Source organism: Chenopodium album, chromosome 26 (assembly GCF_948465745.1).
Source record: "Chenopodium album chromosome 26, dcCheAlbu1.1, whole genome shotgun sequence".
In the NCBI taxonomy this organism is placed as follows: Eukaryota; Viridiplantae; Streptophyta; class Magnoliopsida; order Caryophyllales; family Amaranthaceae; genus Chenopodium; species Chenopodium album.
The window spans coordinates 31,188,518-31,207,601 of NC_137859.1; the positions used below are offsets into that span (position 1 = coordinate 31,188,518).

At 37.0% G+C, this 19,084-nt stretch overlaps 2 protein-coding genes across 2 annotated transcripts; one reads left to right on the forward strand and one right to left on the reverse strand.

Annotated features, from left to right (window-relative positions):
- The first annotated feature begins 591 nt into the window (after positions 1 to 591).
- Positions 592 to 15,066, forward strand: LOC145616537 (putative aconitate hydratase, cytoplasmic). The gene is made up of 20 exons (XM_081671284.1): positions 592 to 826; positions 1,888 to 1,992; positions 2,098 to 2,258; positions 2,349 to 2,441; positions 2,745 to 2,930; positions 3,770 to 3,931; positions 4,720 to 4,864; positions 4,960 to 5,102; positions 5,213 to 5,269; positions 5,359 to 5,438; positions 5,505 to 5,580; positions 5,720 to 5,905; positions 11,515 to 11,582; positions 11,684 to 11,802; positions 12,291 to 12,412; positions 13,457 to 13,555; positions 13,638 to 14,117; positions 14,247 to 14,345; positions 14,434 to 14,676; positions 14,769 to 15,066. The coding sequence occupies exons 1-20, from the start codon at positions 823 to 825 to the stop codon at positions 14,835 to 14,837; spliced, it is 2,697 nt and encodes an 898-aa protein (XP_081527410.1). The 5' UTR covers positions 592 to 822; the 3' UTR covers positions 14,838 to 15,066.
- Positions 15,067 to 15,361: 295 nt separating this feature from the next.
- Positions 15,362 to 18,884, reverse strand: LOC145616538 (putative pectinesterase 15). Its single transcript, XM_081671285.1, has 5 exons — positions 18,511 to 18,884; positions 17,832 to 18,003; positions 16,938 to 17,144; positions 15,899 to 16,146; positions 15,362 to 15,658 (listed from the first exon to the last, which is right to left on the reverse strand). The coding sequence occupies exons 1-5, from the start codon at positions 18,879 to 18,881 to the stop codon at positions 15,457 to 15,459; spliced, it is 1,200 nt and encodes a 399-aa protein (XP_081527411.1). The 5' UTR covers positions 18,882 to 18,884; the 3' UTR covers positions 15,362 to 15,456.
- Positions 18,885 to 19,084: the final 200 nt, after the last annotated feature.

Below are 19,084 nucleotides of genomic sequence, written 5' to 3' on the forward strand. Positions count from 1 at the left end.
CCACCATTCAAGATTTTAATCAACTAAGCTAGCTAGTACAAATAAATTTAAGTAAACAATGCACCCTAAGTACCAAAAATACAACCTTTTGATGTAAATTTAAGGTATGGTTGGTGAGCAATTCACCTTATAACCTTAACTTAAGATTACAAGGTTGAATTCACCCAAAATGAGACACTTAAGCCCTGTTTGATTCACCTTAATTTTGCTGAACTGAAATTATTTTTACTGAACTGAACTTAATTTTACTGAATTGAACTTAATTTTACTAATTTTCTATTATAATTATTCTTTAAGAAAACAGAATTTTACTGAACTGAACTTATTTTTACTGAACTGAAATTAATTTTACTGAACTGAAATTATTTTTACTTAATATTATTTTTTTAAGGTGAAAAAAACAGGACCTTACTTTTAAAATAGATTTAGTAAAGTGATATACTACGTACTCTTTTTTTTTTTTTTTTTTGAAGGATATATATATATATATTTTGACTGGATTTTTTTTTGAAGGATATACTACGTACTTTATTGCATAAAAAAAGGGATATACACAGTTTAAGGTTAAAATTGAAAAATAAATGCAGTGGTAGTAGGTGGAATTGAATCACTTATGTCATGATATGATACAGAGACGTCTTTCATTTTCCCATTGCTAAGAATAACATCTCCTCATTTTGCATCACCATCCTCATTCTCTCTCCTCTTCTTTTAATCTCATCGAGTTTCCGATCTACTTTCCGGTGAAGTCACGTGATTCACCGGCGATCTCCGGTCACTCTTCGCTCTCAGATTGCTTCATTCCAACCTAGGATCCCAACTATGGGTATTAATTTTTATTATTGAATGTGATTTTATTTATATTTTTTATTATTATTGAATGTGATTTTTGTTTAAATTCGATGTTGTGATTGTTGGGTTATTTATATTATAATTATTAATTTAATGTTTGTGGTTTAATCTGAAAACAAGTAAGATTGAATTAAATTAATCGTGGATTGTTCATTATTATTTTTTATTAATAAAGTTTAATTTATTGATTATATGGTTGATTTAAACACAAGTAAGATTGATTTTATTAATCATGGATTGTTTATATTTTAAGTAATTGACTTTTTATTCATTGATAATATTATATGAGTCGATGTTGATGGAAATATGCTTTTTAAGGATGATCAAAAGATTCAAAACCTTTTGGTTTCGCCAATTGGTAGATGTTAAACTCGGTTGTACGTAGATGTAATTGGAATATCGAATGCAATGACAATGATGTTATAAAGTGATTTTATTATTATGTGAATTTTTTTTTTTTTGACAATGTATATATCATATTGTTACATGCTTTTTAAATGATGTTTGTGTCTTTTATGCTATTATTCGTTTCCGATTGTAGTGTCTTTATTCATCACCAATTGCTTGTATAAGATTGTTATGTGGTTTTAGAATAATGTTTGTGCCTTTTATGCTATGGAGTATTGTTCATAAATAAACAAGAATCTGTAACCTTTAAGAATAGCTTACTTTGACTTGTTTATAAAAAAAGTCATTTTTGAATAACCAAGACTATGCTGTTTTTATCCCAGTATGCAACCGACTTTAGCTTTTAAATTGCGGGTTTTAACAGCGTTTTAGTATCCAGAATACAATTTTGATTAATTTATTGCTTCTCCATATGATGTGGGAATCAGCTTGTTAAATTGCTGCAGTGAATTTGTGGACTTTTAAATTTCCGGTGTTTCTTGAATTTTCGAATCGAAAGTACTGAATGAAACTACATACAGAGTAACCGTTAAAGGTTATGCAATATAATCAAAGAATAAAACTGAATGACCTTTAAACAAACTGATAACAATAACCTTCTAATCTTTTGATTCTACAATTCTTCAGCTTCTGAGCATCCTTACAAGGGAATCTTCACCAGTCTACCCAAATCGGGTGGTGGTGAATTTGGAAAGTATTACAGTCTTCCAGGTCTTAATGATCCAAGAGTTGGTAAGTTTGGTTTTAGAACGCTGTTGGTATAGTCTATGACTTTGACTAAATGCTTACTTGATTTAATTAACATCTTTCTTTTGATTTGGTTGTTTTATATCGCAGAGAAGTTACCTTACTCCATTCGGATCCTCTTGGAGTCAGCCATTCGCAACTGTGATGGTTTTCAAGTCACAAAGGATGATGTTGAGAAAATCATCGACTGGGAAAACTCAGCACCTAAGCTAGTTGAAATCCCCTTTAAGCCTGCTCGTGTCCTTTTACAGGTTTGTTACTAAGTTTGGGTATTAAATTGTTATATTTATGAAGATTTGTGACCAATATACTAATACATCAAGCTTTGCTTTTGTTTCTAGGATTTCACTGGAGTGCCAGCTGTGGTTGATTTGGCTGCAATGAGGGATGCCATGAAGAACCTTAACAGTGACCCTAACAAGATCAACCCATTGGTCCGTTTCCTTTTCTATATTTTTGATGAGCTGGAAAATCATAGTTCAGTGGCTGTGACCCAGTATAATATATAAGCCATTCACTGTTCCTTATTAAAGCAGTCTTGGTTTTTAACTATGTGTTTAACCCAACAAAGAAATGGGAAGAGTATTACCATGTTCTGTGCCTTGAGCTAGTATTTGTGCGTTCTTTGTACATATTTCATTTTCTTAAGAACCATATAACTAGTAATTGTACTAGAAAATAAAAAGGAAAAAAATCTCCTGTAATCTTAACTTTACTCTCCTTACTTTGCATGGCAGGTTCCTGTGGATCTTGTCATTGATCATTCAGTTCAAGTTGATGTAGCAAGGTCTGCAAACGCAGTCCAGGCAAATATGGAACTTGAGTTTAAGAGGAATGGAGAGAGATTTGGTTTCCTAAAATGGGGATCAACTGCTTTCCGTAACATGCTTGTTGTTCCACCTGGTTCTGGAATTGTGCACCAGGTAAGAGTAATTCCTGGATTTTGATCATTTGCAAGGGCTGATTTTTACTCTTATATATTTATTTCATTTTTACTGGAGTGTTTAGTAGGACATTATAATTTTTTTCATGTATCAATTAGGTTTTGACATGTTTACTGTCCTTGTGGACTGCTAGCAACATACTGGCTTAATCATGCTGTCCTTTTGTTTTTTCCTCTTTGCTTTTATACTCTACTAGTTTTCATTGAAATAGAATGCTCTTGGGTCTTCCTGAGAGACCAGAGAGTTGGTAGGGTGTTCATTTTTTATTTTATTATATTTTAATATTGGACTCTGATGTGTTTTTCTTTTTCTTGATCAAATAACAGTCTTTTATGAATTGGTTGATTAAATAGAGATTTCACCTACTCCTGTTCCATTAAGTATGTTAAATTTTAGTTACTTCTTTTTGTTGTCCCAATAATTTAACACATGACTTTTATGAGCACAATTATGGTGAGATGAGAAAATATAGGCTAATTTTTATTAGTTCATCCGAGGTTTACTTATTGAATTGGATGACTAGAATAGAGTCTAACTGTTATAAGCACAATATATTGAAAGAGGAGCGCTTAGTTTTTTGTAAAACGTATAACAATGTAATTACTGGTAAACTGGTAATGATACTGCCTGTACCAAGTTCCCTTATTTTTCTTAAGACACCCAAAATTTTACCAGCTTGAAAGGATTCTACATTTTTATACAAGTGGCAATATGTTTATGAAGCAAGGTCTAATGTTTTCAATTTCCTAGAAATCTTGATTTTTTTTTTGGGGGAAAACTATGTTAATTATTCAAGATGTATTTTCATGAAATTACAGGTCAATTTGGAGTATCTTGGACGGGTAGTTTTCAACAACGAGGGACTTCTTTATCCCGATAGTGTTGTTGGTACCGATTCACATACAACTATGATTGACGGGCTAGGTGTTGCTGGATGGGGTGTTGGAGGAATTGAAGCTGAGGCAACTATGCTTGGCCAGGTAGGTGGTGCTAATAAGATTTTCCTGCTTACATCATAATGCAAAATTTGCTGTCAGTAAATGTTGTTGCTGGAAAGTCTGAAATAAAGTATGCGACTTGATTTAAGTGACATTATAAAATAGAAAATAAGGGGTAAAAAAATTGTTTTGTGCATATGTATGGTATTAGGTGTTGTTTAGTTGACATTGAATTTCTTACCATAGGCATTTGTATGACATTGGAATTAAAATCCCTCATCAAATTTCCTAGGAATTGACTAAACTTGTTTTGTTGTTATGAAGACAATTGCAAGTCATGGGAGTGAGTTACCAAGAGGGGGGCTTGGTAATTTGATTCCCATGTTTGTGGTCATTGGAAATTCCCATTAACTTGCACTTCCTACATTTCCACTTTTTATTGTCAACCAAACAAATCCCTTATTTCTACATTCATATGAATTTTCAATTCCTCCAATTTGTTTTTGTTCAACCAAACAATACCTTAGTTTTTTTGGGTGGTCTAAATTGTCATTTTGTCTAAATTGTCATTTTGTCACATGTGCTTGGCAATTGCTTAACCAAGTGTAGTCCTATGTGATTATACATGCTATTTTACTATTTCCTGTATTAGTACTAAAATATCGTAGAAGTTAAAAGTATATTGGTTCTATGGATCATCTTCTATTAATTTTTTTTTGTTTGTTTGTTTTTTTTTTTTAAAAAAAAAAAAAAATTGAGATTTAGAAGTCCTTATGAAAGAGGGTTTGGTTTTTTTTTTTCCCTAACACCATGTGGGTTTGATTGTACAGCCCATGAGCATGGTTTTACCCGGTGTTGTTGGATTCAAGATGACTGGTAAACTACGCGATGGTGTTACAGCCACTGATCTGGTTTTGACAGCAACCCAAATGTTGAGGAAGCATGGTGTTGTTGGCAAGTTTGTAGAGTTTCATGGTAAGTTGGTGTATGGTTACATGTGGAGGTGTGGAGGGTGGTTATTTAATTAGTAGGGTCATTGCGGAAGTTTATGTTTCTTCTTGCGCTTACAGGAGAGGGAGTTGGTCAGTTGTCACTTGCTGACAGGGCTACTATTGCCAACATGTCTCCTGAATATGGAGCAACTATGGGTTTCTTCCCTGTGGATCATGTTACTTTGGAGTACCTAAAATTGACTGGAAGAAGTGATGAGACTGTGAGTTACAACATATACCTTATCGCTTTCTTTTATTTCTGTGTTTTAAAAGCTATATTATTTTTAGATCAAGTTGACCATCACTAAATTTTTTGTTTCTTTAATTACAGGTTGCTATGATTGAGCAATATTTGCGGGCAAACAAAATGTTTGTTGACTATAGTGAGGTTGAAACTTGTCAAACTTTTTAGCTTTATCATTTAGCTGTGATATTGGCATATATGTTCTAATATTAATAAAATTATGCTTGTATCAGCCTCAACAAGAAAGAGTTTATTCATCATATCTTCAGTTGGATTTAGCAGATGTTGAGCCATGCATATCAGGACCAAAACGGTATGCTTCTTATAAATATTTCCATTGGATCTACAGTATGTTGCTGATGTGACCTGTTACTGATAGGCCACATGACCGCGTTCCCCTGAAGGAAATGAAGGCTGATTGGCATGGGTGTCTTAACAATAAAGTTGGTTTTAAGGTAAAACCATCTGCTTAATTTTGTTAACTTGTTTCTAATTTCTTGTGCTACTCATTTCACTATTCCTCTCTTGTATATATTGTTTTTATGGACTCTCATTTGGTTTTAATTCATTGTTTATTACATTTTTATCATGTAGGGATTTGCTATTCCCAAAGAAGAGCAGGATAAAGCTGTTAAATTTTCATTCAACGGCCAGACTGCTGAATTGAAGCATGGTAGTGTTGTTATAGCAGCAATAACAAGCTGCACAAACACATCAAACCCAAGTGTTATGTTGGGTGCTGCTTTGGTCGCAAAGAAAGCTACTGAGTTGGGTTTAGAGGTTAGTTAACTTGCCTGTTATGATTATGTTTTATGTCTTGCCCTTAGGATTCAAATTTGTATTTTTTGTATGTGCGTGGCAGGGGCTGTTAAGTCCTTATCATATTGAAGAATGATGACACATTAACAATTCTATTATATGTTTCTTTAAATTCCTTGGTTTATTGCCATTTGAAAGGTGGTCAGTTAAATAAATTGAACAAGTTCCTTGAGTGATAATTCTTTCTATATATAAAAAATAACTAATATTAATCTCGTAGTTACACTCCTACTTGCTAAATGTTTTACCAATGAAGTAAATGCTGGGAATTAGTTCAGAACAGAGAATTCAGAGCTAAGAAAACAGAGAGGCAATAGTAGCAAGGATAGATTTGTATTGCTAAATCAGAGAGATCACAATACAGGCCTTCTTTCGAGAGGAAGGAACTCTCCCAACAACTTTACTTGATTAATTTTTGCATACATTCCCCCTCACCATTTCTCCTATTAATACTGAAAATTGAACTAGCTAACAGGCTCTAGAAGCTGCCAGCAAAAGAGAATAAAATAACAAACTCCATAACTAATTTTATTCCAAAATTACTTCTTAACCCTTTCCCCCCAAAACTGATTTCTAACAACCTCCAGCTGCATTGGCCTTCTAGCATAAGTGAAACGGACCTCAGGCCTGGGTTGGTTCCTTGCAATACCCCCCACCCAAAGTTGCACCTTGTCCTCAAGGTGGAAACTAGGAAACCTCAAGTGAACCTCATCAAAGTGCTCCCATGTAGCTTCAAAGTCCTGCAATCCTTTCCATTGAATCAAGACCTCCCTGGTGGACTGAGAACTTCGCACCCCAAGTACTGCTTCAGGTTCCACTTCAAGCACCATCTCTGCTGATAACTGTGCTGGAAGTGAGGATGGACGATGCCCTGCCCCAACAGCCTTCTTCAGTTGCGAGATATGGAAGACAGGATGGATTTTGGTGCCTGGTGGAAGCTGCAATTTGTAAGCAACCTTGCCAATTTTCTCTGAAGAACCTGGTAAGGGCCATAAAAGCGAGGGGAGAGTTTGTCATTAGACCTCCTCACCAATGAGCGTTGTCTGTAAGGTTGGAGCTTGAGGTACACCAGATCTCCCACCTCAAAAGCCCCGTCACGCCTGCTCTTATTTTCATACTGCTGCATATACACCTGAACCTGCACCAAATGAAATTTCAGGTCATCCAAGATAGCATCCCTCTCCTGTAGCTGCTCTTCCACAGAAGACACAGCGGTACTGCCAGCTGCAAATCTGATTAGGTGCGGGGGTTCTCTGCCATAAAGAGCCTTAAATGGTGTGTAATTGGTGGCTGTATGGAAAGAAGTGTTGTACCAGGGGGAGACAAAGTGGAATGCTTGCTTTGCTGGCAAATGTGACATTGCTGCACATACTTTGCCACATCTTTTCGCATGCCCAACCAGAACCACTCTCCAGCTAAACGGTGGTACGTCTTGAGATCCCCAGCATGCCCACCTACCACAGAATCGTGATACTCCTTGAGCAACTTGAGTTTCAGCTCACTGTGTTTTGGAATTACAATCCTCCCCTTATATTTCAACACACCGTTATCCAAGGTGAACCACTTGGGAGTGTACTCCCCATTTTTCAATTGAGAAATCAAACGTTGCAAGGCACCATCCTTCTCAATAAATGACTGCACATAGTCCCAACGGAGGCTACAAGAAGTGACCAGAGAAGAGCACTCAATCTCAGGGCTGTACTGGCGCGATAAGGCATCTGCCACTTTGTTTGTAGGCCAGGTTTGTAGTGTATATCAAACGTATAGCCCATAAGCTTGCTAATCCACTTCTGATAAGACTGACCCACCTCCCGTTGCTCCAAGAGGTATTTAAGGCTTCGCTGATCTGAACGAACAATAAAATGGCGCCCTAGCAAGTAATGCCGCCATTTTTCAACGGTAAACACTATCGCCATTAATTCCTTTTCGTAAATGGGTTTTTCACGACTTCTAACACCCAAAATCCTGCTGAAATAAGCAATTGGATGGTCTGCTTGCAAGAGAACCGCCCCTAGACCATGCCCCGAAGCATCGGTCTCCACCACAAAAGGCAAGGAAAAATTAGGGGCAGATAGGAGCGCTGATCATGGCAGATTTGAGAGAATTGAAAGCTGTGGTCGCCTCCTCGGTCCAGCCAAAATTATCCTTGCTCAACTGATTAGTCAACGGTTGAGCAATTTGAGCATAGCCCTGAATAAATTTGCGATAATACCCTGTGAGACCGAGAAACCCTCTGAGTTGCTTCAAGTTTGTAGGGGGAGGCCAATCTAACATTGCCTGCACCTTGGATGAATCAACTTCTACCCCTGCAGTCGAGATAATGTGACCCAAGTAAGCAACCCTTGCCTTGCCCACCTCACATTTCTTGAAATTTGCATATAGCTGATGCTCTGCCAGAGTCTGCAAGACCCGTCTCAAGTGCACCAAATGAGACTCGGCAAAGGGCCTATATACTAAGATATCATCGAAGAACACCAAAACGAATTTGCGCAGGAACGGCTTGAAGATTTCATTCATAAGAGACTGAAAGGTGGCTGGTGCATTGGTAAGGCCAAACGGCATTACGAGAAATTCGTAGTGGCCATCATGGGTTCGAAAGGCCGTTTTATGGACATCGGCAGGGCACACCCGAATCTGATGGTAACCTGACTTTAAGTCAAGTTTAGTGAAGACCGCCGAACCTCCCAACTCATCAAGTAACTCGTCAATAATGGGAATTGGAAACTTGTCCGGAATAGTCTCCTTATTAAGTGCCCTATAATCCACACAGAATCGCCAAGAACCGTATTTCTTTTTAACAAGCAAAACCGGTCTCGAATAAGCACTTGTTGAAGACTGAATAATCCCTGCACTGAGCATGTCAGCAACCAGCCTCTCAATCTCAGTCTTCTGTGATTGTGGGTAGCGGTAGGGCCTAACTCTGATGGGATCAGTGCCGTTGTGTAACACAATGGAGTGCTCAATGTGGCGGTGAGGGGGCAGGCCACTGGGCAAATGAAACACATGCTGAAATTCCTGAATTAGAGGTTGAAAGGCAGCTGGTACTACTGGCCCTTCTTCCTCCACTGTCTCTAGGTGGTTCAACTCCAACAAAAACCCCTGCCCTTCCTTCTGCAAATTCTTAAACATGGCCTTAAGGGAAATTCCAGATCGACCCAAATGAGGATCTCCGGTCAAGGTCACCGTGTCTCCTCCCAACTGGAATTTAATGGTCTGCGTTTTCCAGTTGGTGGTGATCGTTCCCAACTTCTCCAGCCACTGTATACCAAGTATTATGTCGGAGCTACCCAGAGGAAGTATGAGAAAATCCTCCACTATTGTAACTCCCTGGAGGTCCAACACCACGCTCTTACACACGCCCTCCCCTTGCACCGCTTCTCCCGTGCCAAGGGTTACCCCAAAACGCCTAGAATCCGAAGGTTGAATCTCCAATCTCTGGCAGCCACGGTGGAAATAAAGTTATGGGTTGCACCAGGGTCTATCATCACCACCACCGACTCTCCGTTGACCGTCCCAGCCAAGCGCATAGTCTTTGGGCTTGTTAAACCCATTACAGAGCTTAGGGAAACTTCCGGGGTAGAATTCGGGTCTGTGTAAGAAATGGCTAAGTCACCCGGGTTCGATTCCACCAAGGACAATTCACCAGTGTCTCCCTCCTCATCATCGCCCACCGTTAGCAGCACGCTCAGGCCGCGGCGCTGGCAGCGGTGGTTAATTGTCCACTTCTCATCACAACGGAAACACAACCCTTGCTCCCTCTTATGCTGAAGGTCCTTCTCCGATAGCCGCCTTATATCGCCGGGAATTTTGTGGTTGGAGGTGTTTCGGTTAGGGATGGGTTGGGTGGTGGTAGATTGGTGGTTCGGGTTTGTGTTTAGGGTTGTGGTATTTTGGGAAAAATGATTTGGGTGAGTTCGCAGGTTTGGGAAAGGGGGTCGCCACGTGGGCAGATTACCAGATGGCTTGGTTCGTGGGCCGACCCGGATTTTTTCTTCGACCCGCATGGATAAGTCCATGGCCTGATCCAGAGTGATCGGATCTAAGATCCGGACCTCGACCCGAATTTCTTCCTTCAACCCCTTAATATACTGGCCCTTCGCAATCTCTTCTGGTACATTTTCAATCGGAGCTAGCAGCTCAATGAAATGCCGCCTATAATCGGCCACCGTGCCGGTCTGTTCGTGGGCCAGCCACTGTTCATGCATAGTGCCAGTGGCGGTGGTCCTGAAACGCCGGAGAAGCAATTTCTTCAGCGCATCCCATGAAAGCAAAGAGTGGCGCCTATGCTCCCATTGATACCAGAGTAAGGCGTCGCCCTCAAGCGCGACGACGGCCGCCTCTAGCTTATCATCTTCACTTAATCGATAGAAATGGAAGAAGCGCTCGGCTCTAAGAATCCAACCATCCGGGTTGGTTCCATCAAACAAGGGTAAATCGAGCTTCCTCAACTTCCAGTTTGATTGCCCGCCTTGAAAACCACCGTCACCCTCACCAAGGTGGTATTGCGAGGAGAATGGATTATCTCCGGGACCACCGTTGGGTTCACCAGTTTCTGGTGTAGTCACCATGGCCGAACGAACCTCAGAACGGATCGCATTGAGGTCAGTTTTGACGGCTGCAAGAGCAGCAGTTACCTCCTGAGCCACCATTGCCGGAATCCCAGCAAGCTCCTGCTCCATCAAATCCATTCGTTGCGCATTTGTGAGGCGTGCCATTGTCGTCTCCGGCTCGGATCGTCACTGCTCTGATACCAAATTTGCTGGGAATTAGTTCAGAACAGAGAATTCAGAGCTAAGAAAACAGAGAGGCAATAGTAGCAAGGATAGATTTGTATTGCTAAATCAGAGAGATCACAATACAGGCCTTCTTTCGAGAGGAAGGAACTCTCCCAACAACTTTACTTGATTAATTTTTGCATACATTCCCCCTCACCATTTCTCCTATTAATACTGAAAATCGAACTAGCTAACAGGCTCTAGAAGCTGCCAGCAAAAGAGAATAAAATAACAAACTCCATAACTAATTTTATTCCAAAATTACTTCTTAACCCTTTCCCCCCAAAACTGATTTCTAACAACCTCCAGCTCACCAAGTTCATTCTGCACTAGCTTATTTCTTGGGCCTTCTAGCATAAGTGAAACGGACCTCAGGGCTGGTTCCTTGCAGTAAATTGTACACTGTTGTGAATTGGATTGGTGGTTCTAGTATAGACTATAGATTTATATATTACTCAAGGTGGTAATAGTAATACACTAGTACTGTACCATTAATCTACCTTTTGTGCCAAACCTTACACTGCTTTGTTGTATGTTTATGTTGTCTGGTTTTTGTTCTGAACTTGTAACTCTTAAGTTTGGAGTGGCTCCCTCAAAAAAAAAAAAAAAAAAAAAAGTTTGGAGTGGCTTTCACTGGCCCCTCTAGGTGGTGCGAAAAAAATGTACATCATATTGTTTTGTTTGCCAATTTGTTTAGATACTATTTGGTGGATTGTTGGTTTTTTTTTTTTTTTTTTAATAATAATTTATTTATTATCATCCTTTTAGCCAATTATATAATAATTTTTTCATCAGGTCAAGCCCTGGATTAAAACCAGTCTGGCTCCTGGATCTGGAGTAGTTACAAAATATCTGGAAAAGAGGTAATGATTTTTGTCATTTATTGATGACATAATTTTTCAATAAAGTAAATCAAAATGCTTGTTTATCGATCATTTATTTTTCCGGTTTGTGTTTTATATAGTGGTCTGCAGAAATACTTGGATCAACAGGGCTTCAGCATTGTTGGTTATGGTTGCACAACATGTATTGGAAACTCCGGTGATCTACATGAATCTGTTTCTGCAGCTATTTCTGAGAATGGTATGTCCATTTTGTGTGTTATTTATGCTTTAGCTATGTCTATTACTCTGTTTTGCTACTTTCTAGCATAAACTTCTTTGATGTAATCCACATACTGTTCTGGGTAAAAATAGTTGGCTTGAAATTTGGTTTTTGTAATTTTTGCTCTCTTATTACATTTTCTTTTCTATATCTTGATTTTTGTTACAAGTCTGCTTGAGGTCACTTTGAAATCCGCAGAGCTACATATGAATAGGTCTTTAAAATGTAAAAAATAAGTACGAAACATGCTTATATAGTAGGTTTTTTTTTTTTTTTTGGACGGGAACATGCTTATATACAGTAGTTGATAGTGAATTTTCTTGTATAGTCAGTGTCTTGTTTGTGATGCCATATTGTTATATTATGCATTGCATTAACTTGAATGCTCGTATTAGGGATACTTTCTAACAACTGAGAAATGCTTCTAATCTACCATGGTGTATTGCGTGCCTGGTTTGTTTATGCAGACATTGTTGCGGCAGCTGTGCTTTCTGGCAACCGTAATTTTGAAGGTCGTGTTCATCCTTTGACCCGAGCCAACTATCTTGCTTCTCCTCCGTTGGTTGTTGCTTATGCATTGGCTGGAACTGTAAGTACACATTTACCTTCGGATGTGCATGGTATCTAGATTCAATGGTCTATTTATGATAGTATACAAAGACCATGACACAGATGCAGGGATGAGCTCAGATTGTTTATGTTATTTTAAGTTTTTCTTATTTTTAGTTGTGTATTTGATAATGCATTAATTTCTCATGTCATTGAGGTTACAAAATTGAAGGTTTGTTGAATCGTGGAACTGCATCATTATTTAATACTTTATAAACATATAGTTCTTTTAGAGTTCTTAATTTCAAGGCTGTGTAAAGTATTAAAATAATTTGTTTTGACGAGGGGGTAAAATTAAGGGCTGGATGAATGGATGGTATTCTTATTATGAATGTTTCTATTACCGCACTTAAGTTTCTAGATTAAATGGTGAATGTGAGGAACAACCCTACAACCCTGAAGGAATATATAGGGGTGAAGAAAATTTAACACATTTTGCTATCTGGATAGGGTGAATTGGATTATAAAGATGTGTCTATAATTCTTGAGGATGGATATTGATTCTATAATAAATGTATTGCTTCTGAGGGTGATTGCATCCACGAGTGGTTTTAGTGCCTCTCTCCTAGGGTTTTTTTTTTTTGGGACAACTCATATAAAATGGGTCTGAATCCAGCAGTCACTGTTGTCAGGGGCTCATACTTCTTAGGCAACTTATGCCTAGTGCTTGTGTTTACCTGTAATCCGGGCTTCTTTAATGTACTGTCCAGATCATGTTTTATGTTTCTGGGATATGTAGTTTGTATGAGTGTAGCTTTTTACCATAGTAGGTTTTCTCTTCTGACAGTCTTCCACTTTTCTGTGCATGTGCACAAAGTGAAACAAAAATATGTCTAAGAATTCCAACTGCTTATAATTCATTTTATGAAAGGCAGACCAATAAAGTAACACAGAATTCAGTGGTTTCACTACTTTTCTTTTTTTCTTCTCTCATTTCTTTCATCTTCAGATCTTCAATTATTTTATTTATTTGGGACACAAAGTTGAAAATACCAATTAACCCCAATAATTTTGTATTTTATAGGTTGATATTGACTTCGATAAAGACCCTATTGGTACTGGGAAGGATGGGAAGAGTGTTTACTTCAGAGACATTTGGCCCAGCAATGATGAGATAGCTCAGGTATATGGCCTTTGTAATATGCTCTTTATTAATTGTTTTCAATGATGAGAAATGAAATTTAATGCTCTTTATGCTGGTGTAGGTTGTGCAATCAAGCGTATTGCCCGACATGTTCAAAAGTACATATGAAGCTATCACTAAAGGGAACCCCATGTGGAACTCTCTTGAAGTTCCTGTTGGCACCCTCTATAAGTGGGATTCAAACTCCACATACATACATGAACCCCCGTATTTCAAGAATATGAGCTTGAATCCACCTGGACCTTTTGGAGTAAAGGATGCCTATTGTCTTCTTAATGTCGGTGACAGTATAACTACCGATCATATCTCACCGGCAGGGAGCATCCACAAGGATAGTCCAGCAGCCAAGTTTCTACTTGAACGGGGGGTTGATCGCAAAGATTTCAACTCATATGGTAGCCGTAGAGGCAATGATGAAGTGATGGCAAGGGGTACCTTTGCAAACATTCGCATTGTAAACAAGCTCTTGAATGGAGAAGTGGGTCCAAAAACAATTCACATTCCAACTGGGGATAAGTTGTATGTTTTTGATGCTGCTATGGTAAAAACTAAATCTCTATTCTATTGTTGTAAAAATGATACGTAGTATTTATGTTGGCTTTTAAGTTTTGTTAGTAATGAAAGTTAATTGCATGAGACTTAATACATTCAATCTCAATCTTAATTGCAGAGGTATAAGGAGGCTGGTCATGAAACCATTGTCATAGCCGGTGCTGAGTATGGAAGTGGTAGCTCTAGGGATTGGGCTGCCAAAGGTCCAATGTTACAGGTAAGTGGATATTAATGGTGTATTAGGTTTCTTTAGTCTTGTTTTTATGAAGATCCCTAATAATGGAGAATAAATAATTTGATTACAGGGTGTGAAAGCAGTGATCTCTAAGAGTTTTGAAAGGATCCACCGAAGTAACCTTGTAGGTATGGGCGTTATCCCTCTATGCTTCAAGGCTGGTGAAGATGCCGAAACATTAGGACTAACCGGTCACGAGAGATACACAATTAACCTCCCTTCAAAAGTTAGCGAGATTAGACCGGGACAAGATGTCACTGTAACAACTGACAATGGGAAGTCCTTTGTTTGCACCCTCCGCTTCGACACAGAGGTGATTAACACCCTTTAATTGAAATTCGATTGTTTTTATTTTCAGTGCATCGTTAAATTATGTATTAATAATTGTATGAAACTGTTTTATAGGTTGAGCTCGCCTATTTCGACCATGGTGGAATCCTTCCATATGTCATTCGTCAATTGATGAAGCAATAATTTTTCATCAATTGAAATAAGCTTTGGTGGTCAAGTTCGGTCTTCTCTTGCTCTCCTCTACCTTTCAGACAACAAAGAATTTCCAATCGGGATTTTTTTTTTAATAAGTGAGGACCTTATGATTTAAATTTTATGTTTGTTTTAAGGTAAACAATACCTTAGTTTACATTCTTTTTGTGAATTATTACCTTACTAATTTATTTTATCAAATAGCACTTTAAAGTTAAAACATTATTTTCTATTCCAGTGAAAAAGTCAATTTTTCACTCCCCTGTTTTCTCTGTTTTCCTCTCACAGTACACTTCCTCTTCCTCCAGTGTCTTTGCTTCAATTCTTCTTCCTTCTCCATTTTTTTTTTTTTATTCATGTTTTTTTTTTTTTCTTCATCACAATGCTGGAAAATAAGGTTCTTTTCAATACATTTCAAAAGACTCAAATTACAGAATTTTAACATATCTGCAGATTCTGCTAGTATTTGTTAACAATCGTACTTACAGTTCACCTTGAAATCATCCTTTAAAACCCAATCAAAGAAGGAAAAATTAAAACAAGGATTTAAATCTTTCGATAGTATTACTCCATATTAAATTATATTATTACAACTATTTGTATATTAACCCTACATAGATTCAGCTTCTTTGTTAGTGTCTATTGAGTAGAATGAAAGTTTTTGCTGAGGAAGAAGCCAATCATTTCCATCAATATATGATACATCCAAAAATGATGCTGCCTCATTTTGGGTTAGTTGCTTACTATAAGAAACCCTATTTGCGTAACTTGCTCCTGGACCCGTGCATTCATATTCTCCAAAGAAAACAGTCCTGTTAGAACAAACAACATAGTAATAGTTAGAATGCATTTCTATTTGATCCCGACACTTTTCAGTTTAACTCGTTGCAATAAGTTCTTAACGCGTATTATTACTTTATGCAGATAGTAAGTGTTAAGATCAATTAGAAACAGAGGTAGTGTGTTACATTTCCATTTATCTTTATTCATTCTCTTATCGTATTCTTATTATATGTTTCTGAAAAATGTTTAAAAAGAGAGAATTTACGTACGAGTCTCTAGAGGGATCTCTCCAATCATTCCATCCATCAGGAGAAACAACCTCGGACATGTATGTCTTCGAAAACACAACTGTTGAATAGGGTCCCCAAGCTCTACCAAGCCAAATTTTCCCAGTTCCACCAATGTTACAATTCACAAAGGAGAAACCTGTGTTTTCATCTTTTGATTGTCTCCCGTGTGCCGTTATTGATCCATCCACCCCTTGTGCATCCCCAGCTATCGAGTTAATTGTGCAGTTCTACAATCAAAATACAATAATTTAATTTCAATAACCATGTCTCATTATTTGTTAGTCTAAGAATATCTAATTAAGACACTAAAATCCACAAACACATACTTCCTTCATCTTTAAATGTTGTTCCTTCAAAAAAAGTTTTTTGTGAAATTACATCACAGTAAAAACACCTTTACAGACGGAGTAGTAGTACTAGGAGGTTGAAAGTGCATATAGATTTCAAGTAATTAGATATTTTAAAAAAGGTTACTACTTTTGGATAATATGGGAAAAAAAGTAAAAATAATTTGGAGAAAGTAGTCCATAGTAAAATTTTAGTCAAATTTAATTACCATACTTTGGAGAATGGCTTATTATTGTCTCATATGGTGACTTAAGCTAGACAAGTGTCCTATTTTCAAAGTATTTTAAGGTGTTACAATGGGTAACATAAATGATGTTGCAAATTATTTTATGTGTTCAACATATAGCTTCTTATCAATGAGCAATATCTTCCCTAAGATGGCAATCATATTATATTATATGTGTCACAAAATAAACAATTTAATACAAGGTTGAGTTCATTGATTTCATTATATAAGATGTAAATAGAGTTATTGGGATAATAAGAAGTGTAGGGGATGAAATTATTAATTTATTTAAAATTAAGCAAAGTGAAAGCACCATGAAATAAAAGAAATATAATATAAAATAGAAAGGCTTATCATAAATAGAAGTGTAACACCAAGTAAAAAACTGTTAGAAAAGTGTAACACTTAAAAATAACGATATCAGAGTACAGAGTTTACTGTAACCTCATATAGTGATCTAGCTTCTCCAAAAATGAAATCAATAGAACCTTGAATGAAGCAATCCTTGAAGTAATGCCTGCCACGATCATCATTAAGTGTGTCTTGAGACCCATAAAATCCACAACCATAAAATGCAGCTTCATCACTTGATATTTTTAGTGCCACTCCTTGCCCTCCTTCATCTCCTGGAGATGGTTGAGGTGCTGTATTCTTTTCTCAAACACCCAATTAAGGTTATTACAAACTACTATATAATTTTCTAGTGCGTGAAAAACAATATACGTACTCTTTCTGTTTTAAATTGTTTGAACAATTTGCTTTTACAGTCTCCAAATAATAAGTTTGATTACTCTTTCTGTTTTCTTAAATGTTACACTTTGACTAACACATATTCATTTTTTCCGAAAGTCAATTGTAAGTCTATGTCTGTTATGATACCGAGTGAGAATTCGTACTCATAAACTCCATACCATTATAAGATATGTGTATAATGCTAATGAAGAGTCCTAGGGGTCATCTAACAAAATAGTGGATACTAAGATTGTATATACTTTTTTCTTACCCAAAACATATTCTTTGTTTAACTTCTTGTAGAAAATTAGAAATGATAAGAATTTTAAGTTCACACGATATAAAGTGTCTAAATTCACACACCATAGTGATTAAATAAAACTTATTTGTAACTCTTTATCGATAAGGTTGACTTGTGTCCCTATTCACATTGCTTCTTTATATAGACGGGTAAAATAAAGTTTATCATTTGCCATTTGCTCTCAACAAGTCAACATTATCTTAAGACACAATGTCATGTTTAATTAAGAATTCAAAACATTAAAATTTGCTAATATAGTTACTAGCTAAATCTCAATAAGTGCAATGCCCAAGCTATGCATTTACCTGAAAGCTGATGTTGTAAGCTGTAAACCCAGGACCAAAAATGGTGACTGAGGCACTGTAGGCTGTACCGCTGGTCGATTTCGAAGTGTCATTCCATGAAATTATTGTGTTATCATACCCTTTACCTTGGATTATCAAGTTGGTTTTGTTAGCATTAATCGTCACCTTCTCCCTGCCATCATACGTAGATATCATGCACGCAATTAACTCATACGAAGTATAAATCTAAGCATAAAAGAAACTACTACGTCTGTTTCATATTATTTGCAATGATTACACCTTTTCTACTCACACTTTATGTCAAACCGCTGCAAAAACTATAAAACGGAGGTAGTATTATACTTTACCTAGGTGATTAGCTACATGGCACATAAATAAATTTCATTATCATTTCAATTTGTATTTTTTTTTCAATTTTATTTGCAACATTTCCATCTCACGTTTGCTAATGCATTATTTCAATCACAAGTACTTTTAATTATCAATAATTAAATATTATATAAATAATATATTATGAAAGCATGAACCGATATAAATCTAATAACATCCCAAATGACTATGTTTTCCATTAATTATAAGTCACTAATTTCAGTCAAAGTGGAGTATGTAAATAAGGTAAAAGTCAATGTGTTGCAAGTAAAAAGAACAAAGTGAATACATATTAAAGCTTTGGACTAACCTGTAAGTGCCAGAGTCTACAATGATGAGAGTATAAGAAGAGCTAGAATCTGGCACAGCATCAATTGCTTTTTGTACACTACTAAAATTACCATAACCATGCAAATCAACCGTTAAAGTAAGGGAAACGCGGTACAAAGACGGCAACGTAGGCCCTTTCGGGTGGTGGTGGTCATGGTGGTGGTGATGTCTTTTCCAAACACCGTCACCAAATTCCTTAAGAACACCTAGGAAGTCATCAAAATTACGCGCTTGTTTGATCACAAGGGGTAAATTAGAGGATGAAGAGTTCATAAAAAGGGTGAATGCAATAGAAAAAAGTGCAATGGCAAAGGCTAAGAGCCAAAACAAAGAAATGGTTTTGAGTTTCATGACTAAAACTTGGGCCGTTTCGAGTTAAAGATGATGAAGCCAAGAAGGGAAATGACTGATTCTTATATAATATGTGATCATGTGATGACTTTGTGAGGAGAAGTAGTATAGGGAGATTAGCGTAAAAGAAATGAATTCATGCAATGGTGAATTACTATTATTAATAATGAAATAGACCAATAGTAGATTAATATGACATTTCT